General features: G+C 31.3%; 1 protein-coding gene across 1 annotated transcript; it reads left to right on the forward strand.

Annotated features, from left to right (window-relative positions):
* The first annotated feature begins 1,123 nt into the window (after positions 1–1,123).
* On the forward strand, positions 1,124–7,525 carry LOC128192027 (caspase-7-like). Its single transcript, XM_052864424.1, has 5 exons — positions 1,124–1,232; positions 2,818–3,032; positions 3,244–3,455; positions 3,995–4,112; positions 5,694–7,525. Exons 1-5 carry the CDS (start codon positions 1,219–1,221, stop codon positions 5,894–5,896), a joined length of 762 nt encoding a protein of 253 aa, XP_052720384.1. The 5' UTR covers positions 1,124–1,218; the 3' UTR covers positions 5,897–7,525.
* The last annotated feature ends 1,003 nt before the right edge of the window (positions 7,526–8,528 follow it).

Raw genomic sequence — 8,528 nt, forward strand, 5'->3', positions numbered from 1 at the left:
CACAGGAACGAAAACAGATTCCTTACGGAGATTTATAATGGGGAATGTTTACATCTTTTCTCCATTCGGAATACACTCGGAATACATCGCGCAATATTTCAACGTTATCATCCGGGCTTGCTGCAATGCAAAATCTCCGTAGACATAACATTTTTTAGCACTGTATTAAAACCTGATAAGCTAACAGGGGCGTTTTGACTGAGAAATCTTGGAAATTTTTCATACTTTTGAATGAACATCGTTTGGATCCTGAGGTATTTATAAATATCAAACAATTAAGCCAAACGTGAATCCAAAATATCTTGGGACAGAGTATAGATAATGTCTAGAAAATTGGAGAGATTGTAGATTAATAATTTTGACAGATTTGTATCCTATGAAATTGCGTTGAAATGACAAGGAACGGTCACGCTTAGTCTTTATTTACAAAAATATGGACGAATTTGACGTTAAACATCAACAACGGAAAAAGTTCATTCTCGATTTCATAGAATGTTATACCTTATAATTGAAAAAAGCTTAAGGGGGGTGCGCGGCCATCTTGTACATTTAAGAATATAAGAATGTAAACATTTCTTGAACTGACTTAATTGTTTCTTCCAAAAATGAAACAAAAGATATAAAAGCAATAAATATGAAGTCCTAAATGTCATTTTGTTTGAGAAGTATGCATACAAAAACATGGCAATGCCTTTTTAATCACTCAGAACAGCTGTCGAACTGCGCAGGAACAGATTTATTTTAATCATTTTTAACGATTCAGACCTAATTAACAGATTAAGAGATATTTGAAGTATTTCATTTAAATAGGAGAATTTGAAGGGAAATTAAAAACCTTCTATTTTTCGTGACTACTGCTCCGCGTTCGGCAGTGTCCTCCACGTTCGGAATAGCCGTATGATGGGCTGATTAAAAAAAAATAAACATTAAAAGCAAGTTAAAGTAAATGGCTGAACAAATGAAACGTCTTAAAATCAAAAGATATTTTAACATAATGTGTTTACATGTAATGTACAGTATGTACAAAAGAGCAAACGGGAAATTGTACTAACAATTGCAAGGTTAAGTGCGAACGATGGCGAACAGACTCTGGGCGAACGGACCCAGGCGAACAGGTAGATAGGACGAACAAACCCGATACCTCAGGACGAACAAACCCGATACCTCCTCAACGTGAAACCGAAAGTAACTTAGTTTTAGCTCTTGTCAGCGTTGGAAATGCCAGGACCAAGGTTTGTTAAATTAAAAAAAAAATCATTTTCATGTGCCAAACCATGTTATAAGTTATCAAAAATATCAATGTAAACGCAGGTGATGACAGGGAATTGCAGATATACGTGATTGTTATGTGATAAAATGCAAACAATAGACAGCAAGAGCCTGAAGAGGGTGTGTACATGTACCAACAGTTAATTAATGAGCGTTTGGTACCCTGTTAATATTGCGAAAATTGCTCATTTGGGGAAAATAGTTTAACAAATATGGCTCAACAGCTGTTCAATACAAGTTAACGAAAAAACAAAAACTCAACGGTTTTCTTGGTTTTCACTTGCCTAGGTGAAGCGGAAGCTCTGATCGGAGTAATCTCACAGCGAGATTCGTCGAGACTAAAAAAATTTGACGGACGTCTCTTCCTACAAAATATTTCAGTCTCGTCGAATTTCGCTCGCTGAGATTATGGTCTGGGCAAGTACAAAATTCAAAATTCAGGTTCAAATTCAGGATTATTAGGACGTTAAACTTTTTGCTGATAACTAATTAAGGCCAACAAAAAAACATTGTCCCGATTGGCACGATTAAGTTTGGTACAATGTTTATAAAATCGAATTATGACTGCTTTTGCTCGATTTACCAGACGTATTAAAGCACAAAAATTTAAGTCCTGCATAACTTTCGTACATTCCCTGAAACGTTCTACTTTCCAACTTGAATGGTGTGAATGGTGAGCGTACTCTGAGTGGAATTTGGTGAGCCGACCCTTATGATCAGTGAACTCTTAGCAAACGCAGATCTAGAGTGCAAACAGAGCACAAACGCGAGCGCAAAGTAAACGGTGAAAACAGTAAATGATATGCGAATGCTATGTGACGCAAGATAAACGATTTAATTGGAGTGCCTCGGGAGTTATCCTAGCTTACTTTGTGTTTCGTCAGAAATCAGGAAAAAATAATAAATTAACTAAATGTGTATTTTGTTATCACCTAAACATTATATAAATAGTGCCTGTTTGGGAGCTAGGGTAACAGTTGAAATGTATAACTAATAAAGAGTAGATAAGTATAGTTGCCTGAGATAATTGTGAAACTAAAATGCCTAAGCAGTAAAACTACAATCCATGAAAAAAAGGGAAAAAACATGAATTAAAAATGATGTATTATTGTACATGATTTAGTATGAAATGATGATGGTGGTCTCACATACATGTATATAGGTGATGCCTTGTGAGGTGGGCTCTGTATAATCTTTGAGTGCTTATGTTTGGTATACATGTATGGCCTTAGATTTTTCAAGATCAAGTCAATCCATCTACTTCAGGAGAAATTGTTATCCTACAGTTATTTATCTATTAGAATATTGATGGATCACTATGAATGATAGCGAATCATAAACTATACTTGTAACTAATTGTTTGGTACTGGTAGCATGAATTAATCACAGAACCTGTTTTGCCTATGCTACGTCTTTATTGTTATTGCTTAGGTATCATGATTCTAACATACATGGAAGAAAAAATGTGAATTGCAGATGGAAATGAAATTGTTATTTGAACACTACATATTATTAATTTTTTTTAAATTTCTTTGTTATAACTTATAGATATGATGCTCAGAAATGCATGGGCAAAGTGCTCATTGTGAATAATCAGACCTATTATGCTGAAAAGGAAAAAGACAAAAATCGCCCCATAGATATAGGGAAAGAAGACAAGAAGGTGGAAGAATTGATTAAGACATTGAACGATTTGGGGTTCACAGTTCTTGACGTTGAAAAGAACAAAACCAGAGATCAGATGATTAAATTGTTAAAAGAAGGTAAGTATATACACTGAAATGATTGGTCATATCCGATTACTTTATAAAATATGAATAATTACCAAATACATGACAATGTACTTGTTGCCATACATTGATTTTGATATTTTATTTAAAAAAATAAATACTTTCCCAATCTAAAACTGGCCATTCATTTTTATTTTTTGTGCTGTGCTTATTATTTTTGTTTAATTTTTTCATTTTTATTTAGTTGCTGCTAAAAGCGATTTAAAAGATGATTATTGTTTTATCTGCATTGTCTTGTCTTATGGACAAGATGGCGTAATTACTTGTTATGATGAGACTCATTCACCCAAAAATCCAACAGCAGGTATGCAACTACCTGTCTCTGAACTTCAAGAATGTCTGAAGGGAGACAAATGTAAAGGTCTTCTCTTGAAACCCAAGATATTCATGTTACAGGTACATGTATATAAAATGTTTAATGTTAATTATCTCAAATAATCCCAAAATCTGCATTCATAATGTACTGTAGAAGTAGAAAAAAACATAAAGCCATTGTGTATATTTTCATCTTTAGTGAATTTGAAATTAAAATCATTATGAAATGCACTAATAATTAATCTATGAATATATAACCTTAAAATATTTTTAAATGATGTTACAATACCAGATCTAGGAGCTTTTGAAGATTGAATTTGAAAGACTTGTGTATAAATATATTGTAAATTCCGAATTTTAAAAACATGAGATATTAATATCTGCCTAGAATTACCCTGGCGGATTCTAAAATCTTGCATTTATTTTACTGACAGATGTGTATTATAAAAAAGTTAAAAAAAAATTGTTTCTTGCAAATTGATCATGAATTTCTTAGGATTGGAAAGTTTGGTTCTTGCAATTTGATATCCTCACAATTTGATACAAAATTGCAGAATTTGCAGAATTCAGTACTCACATAAAATAAAGAAATACTGTACATTGTTTAAAAAATTTTGCAGTTGGAAGAAGCTCTACGTGACTCAAAGGATGGTATTGAAACAGGAGCACAAGCACCCAAGCCAGTGAAAATCCCAAGAGAAGCAGATTTTCTGACATATACATGTGAAAGAGAAAGAGGTAATCTTCAGAAAATCAGCAGTACTTATACAACTACAAGGATAAATGACTTCATACTGCATGGTCATAGATTGATTTTTTCACAAGCAGTATATGAACTCAATCAGATTTAACAGTAGATACTTAAATAGTGGATGTAAATCAATAAAGTCATTTGGCCAATTAATTGTTAAACCATGTTTAAAAATATATAGTTATATAAAAATAATCTTTGTATACATTGTAATATCAAGCAATCAACATCTGGGGCTCGTAACATAAAGCATCCTAAGACTTAAGTTGGCCAGGTCATAAGTAGGACTTTGGTGGAATCTTAGGACCCACATAGGTCCTGCTTAAGTATTTTTTATACAGTAACATAAAGAAAACTTAGCAATGTCTTAGCTAAATCATGCTAATGATGAAAAGTAAAAACCGAATTTTTCATTTCTTTGGGTCAAATTTGAATGCATTGGTAATAAAATCATTGTCAAAGGTTAATAGCTTGTTTACTGTAGATTCCCTATTTTATGTGAGTACTTAATTCCGCTATTAAACGGTTTTCCATTAAACCACGAGAACATAAAAATCGCATATTCCGAAATTTTATCATAGTTTCATGTAGTTTACAAATGTCCGCAAAAAAAGCTGAGATTTTAAAAGTCACCAGACGTACTTCTTGCAATTTAACGCGGATATTAATATTCCTCGTGTTTGATTAGGAATTTACAGTATTCTTGATATCATTGATATTAGGTGACGGAAGATGTAAATGTACAGAAAATTCCAAGTGACATGAGTATACATACTGGGTACATATGTACCTAAATTTTATAATCAGCTCAAAGCGATGGAGCTTCGGCAATGTATTCAGTCTATTTGTTGTTACTTCTTTGTTTTGATGAGTCGTTCTCGAAAACTGCCTGTGGCGTGATATCACAAAGCCGTTAGAACATGATAGAATAATATACTCAGTAGTGCAGGGATTTTTTTTACATCTTTTGTTCTACATCTTTAACCTCACCAATAAGACAATTCACATACTCTGAGTATAATTTGTTCATTAAGTCGATATACATTGTAATGAAATGAGGCAGTTGTCGTCTTTAAAATCACTAAGGGATTTTCTGTCCTTAAATGTCGTTTATTTTTTAATTTCTCAAGTTTCGCGAGTTTACATATATATTTACTTCTTGTAAACTGACCATTATTTGTTTACAACTTATTCAGCAGCCCAGTTGCATACTATATGGAAAATGTTACAGCTAGTTACTACCACTGTTAGAATTTAATTTAAAATTTAAATTCAATTAAATCAAAACTTTTATGTGGGTGAATATTAAGATTCTAAGTTTTGGGTAAATTGTCTTAGGTAAGCACTCTCAAAGTGTTCTTCTAATTTCGGGCTTAATTAAGTCTAAGAAGGTACATAAGTCATACTTAAGCACTGTCTTAGACTTAAGTACCCTTTATGTTACACGCCTCTAACTTATAATTACAATGTATTAGACATTACAATCTCAGTAAAGAAAAAAAAACAGTTTCACACAATTAAAGCCATTAAAATTATATTAGTTAATTAGTTTGTAATATATTTAAAAGCTATCACAACCTGGGAAAAAGGATTGAAACAATATGTCCAGGAACCTAAACAACCCTTAGAGATCCAAAAACTCCTGACACGGATGAACCGTCTATATTGTGAATATTACAGCACACAAGGAATGACAGTCGATACACCTTGCGTGACCTCGCTTCTTACCAGAGAAGCTTATTTGAAGATAGAGGAGCCAAGCCCAAAATAACATATAGTTTGTTGTCTCTAAGATACATGAACCATCAACCATTATGTATATGTGTGTTATAAATTACTCAAGAAATGATTAAATCATTTGCAGCATTGTAATGATGATGTAATATTACATTTGCAATAAGCTTGAATAACTTTAATAAAACATATACACATATATGATTTAGATTACATGTTTATAAAAAAAGCTCACATTTGTTTAATTGTTATTCAATTGTTGATATGATAAAAATGTGAATACCAGCTATTTAGAACTTGGATTTTGAGAAAACGCAATCATATTACTTGATCGATATATACATATGCATCAATGAATTTTACAAACTGATTTCTAATATATATATATTCCAATAATATATGTGAAATGTATTTCATTATTTTTTTAATACAGTTGTTGGTTTTTTGTGTTTAAGCAACATTTATAGTGATTGGTTGATCATATCCAAACAAGTTTCAATAATGTCATATGTATAAAAAAAATTAAGAGATTGCATGCATGAATAATTCAGAAAATGATTTCTCGATCTCCCTTTTTGGTTTCTGTATTTAATCAATTGACTGGTCTTTGTTTCATACAAGCTCAATTAGACTACCAATCAGCCTTGTACCCTCATCGGAGGGGGATGGTGCATGCAAGATATTATGATCCTCTTGGTTGTTTTCCTTTTTCCTGATTTTTTAAAATTTAATTCTATTGTAACAGTTTGTCTCATTACATATGTTCATTATATGAATGTATATCTATTATATTAGCCTATTGCCTTACTTGTACTTTTCTGTAATTTAGATTTAGAATGTTGCTTACTATCAAAGTAATTGTGTCAATATAATGTAATTGAGTTTTGATGCCTTTTCTTTTTGTATTAACATTTGGTGTTTTGTTGATGAAATATTCATAGGCTTTAATGACATCAATTGATGATTGTTGTTTAGTTTTATGGACTTTATACATGTACTTGTAATCCCTGGTCTCTTGCTGAAGTAAGATAACATTTCCTGGTATATTTTTATCTAGCTACAAGTGCTATGTATTATTAACGCTATAATATCTGTGCTTGATCATGAAGTCATTAAGTTTCGTCTGATCATCAAATTTGTCTCAAGCAATAATGTTTTTTCAGAAGAATTTTTTTTATGAAAAGTGTTTTTGTCCTTAAGAGTTTTATGTTTCTATTGGTCCGGATTTTTCACAATCTAACCTGTGCTCAATCATCAAACGGTGATCTCTTATAAATCTCTATGCAAAAATAATTTTTATAACCAGTGTGAGAACCTTGAACCACTGATTGCTCAAGAAGCAGCATGAATTACTATTGTCTGATAATATACTACATGTATTTATTCTAGTATCATTCATGATGTTAACTGTATAATATCTAGTCTGTTGTTATAGATTTCAAAATTTATAAAATCAGGGTAATATATTGGACCTTGTCAATTACGATAATTTTATATGCAACTTGATATATGTTGCCCAAAACATTCTAACATTCATTGGGCATGATAAAAAGTCAATAACAACGAATATGTGTTCGAACCATTTGTATATGTATATGCAATAAAATATGTTCAAACTGTTATATATTTGTAGCTTTTATGCATTAAAAAACTAACAATTTCCAATTTCCTATGTTTTGCTTATGTTATTAGTATCAAAAAAGATAAAAAACACCTAAAAGCAATGTTTGAGTGTACGTTAAATCCAAGATTGTGCAGGTTATTTGATTTCTTGGTGGCATTTATTGCATATTTCATAACAAAAACCCATTTTATTAACTGTTCCTTACATTTATATATAATTTTTTTGTGCATTATTTATTTGAAGTGAAAATTTGATATTATCCTTTGTGTTAGAAAATGGAGGAGCCAGTGCACATTTGACCTTCGACACTTCTCCATATTTGGTCGTTTCATGCAGTTACGTGAAGCTTACTGATTTTAGTCGGATTTTAAACGTGAATGCATATCCTATTGCAGTTATTGCAGGAGTGAATGCAATTGAAATATAAAAAAATACTTAATGGCTGTAAATAAATCTGCATAGGCATTTAACACATAAATTCAAAAAAGGGCTTTGGATTAAAAAATGAGTTTGAAATTCGGAACCAGCAGATACATGTAATAACCATTGCAGATAAAATCTTTTTATTATTAAATTTTTTTGGTAGATCTTTTCTTTTTTTACGTACAAAATCGCTAGCAAAATATTATAGTACATGACGGTTACTTACTGTGAGTAAACTGTTTAACATATTTTCTCTGCTACGGAACAAATATTATTTTTGTTAGCAGCATAATAAATAAGAATATAAAGTTGTAATGTATTATTTATGGACACCATATAGACAAAATCTTATGCAGGAAAAGAAAAAACTGGACCTAGATTTGTTGTTCATTGGTCTTGAGAAATAAGCTCCTACTTAGTAATTTAATTCTACGATAGACACTGTAATGACACTAAAGGGACTTGGACGCGATTTGACTTAAAATATTTCAATTTTTATTCCATTTTCAATGTTTATACTGATAAATATAGAAGTTTATAATGCTATGTCAAAATTTGATATGTCAAAATTTGAAAGTCAAATATCAAGTTTTAAGCAAGATATACAGAGTTCATAATTTTT

This window comes from Crassostrea angulata, chromosome 7, assembly GCF_025612915.1.
Source record: "Crassostrea angulata isolate pt1a10 chromosome 7, ASM2561291v2, whole genome shotgun sequence".
NCBI lineage: Eukaryota > Metazoa > Mollusca > Bivalvia > Ostreida > Ostreidae > Magallana > Magallana angulata.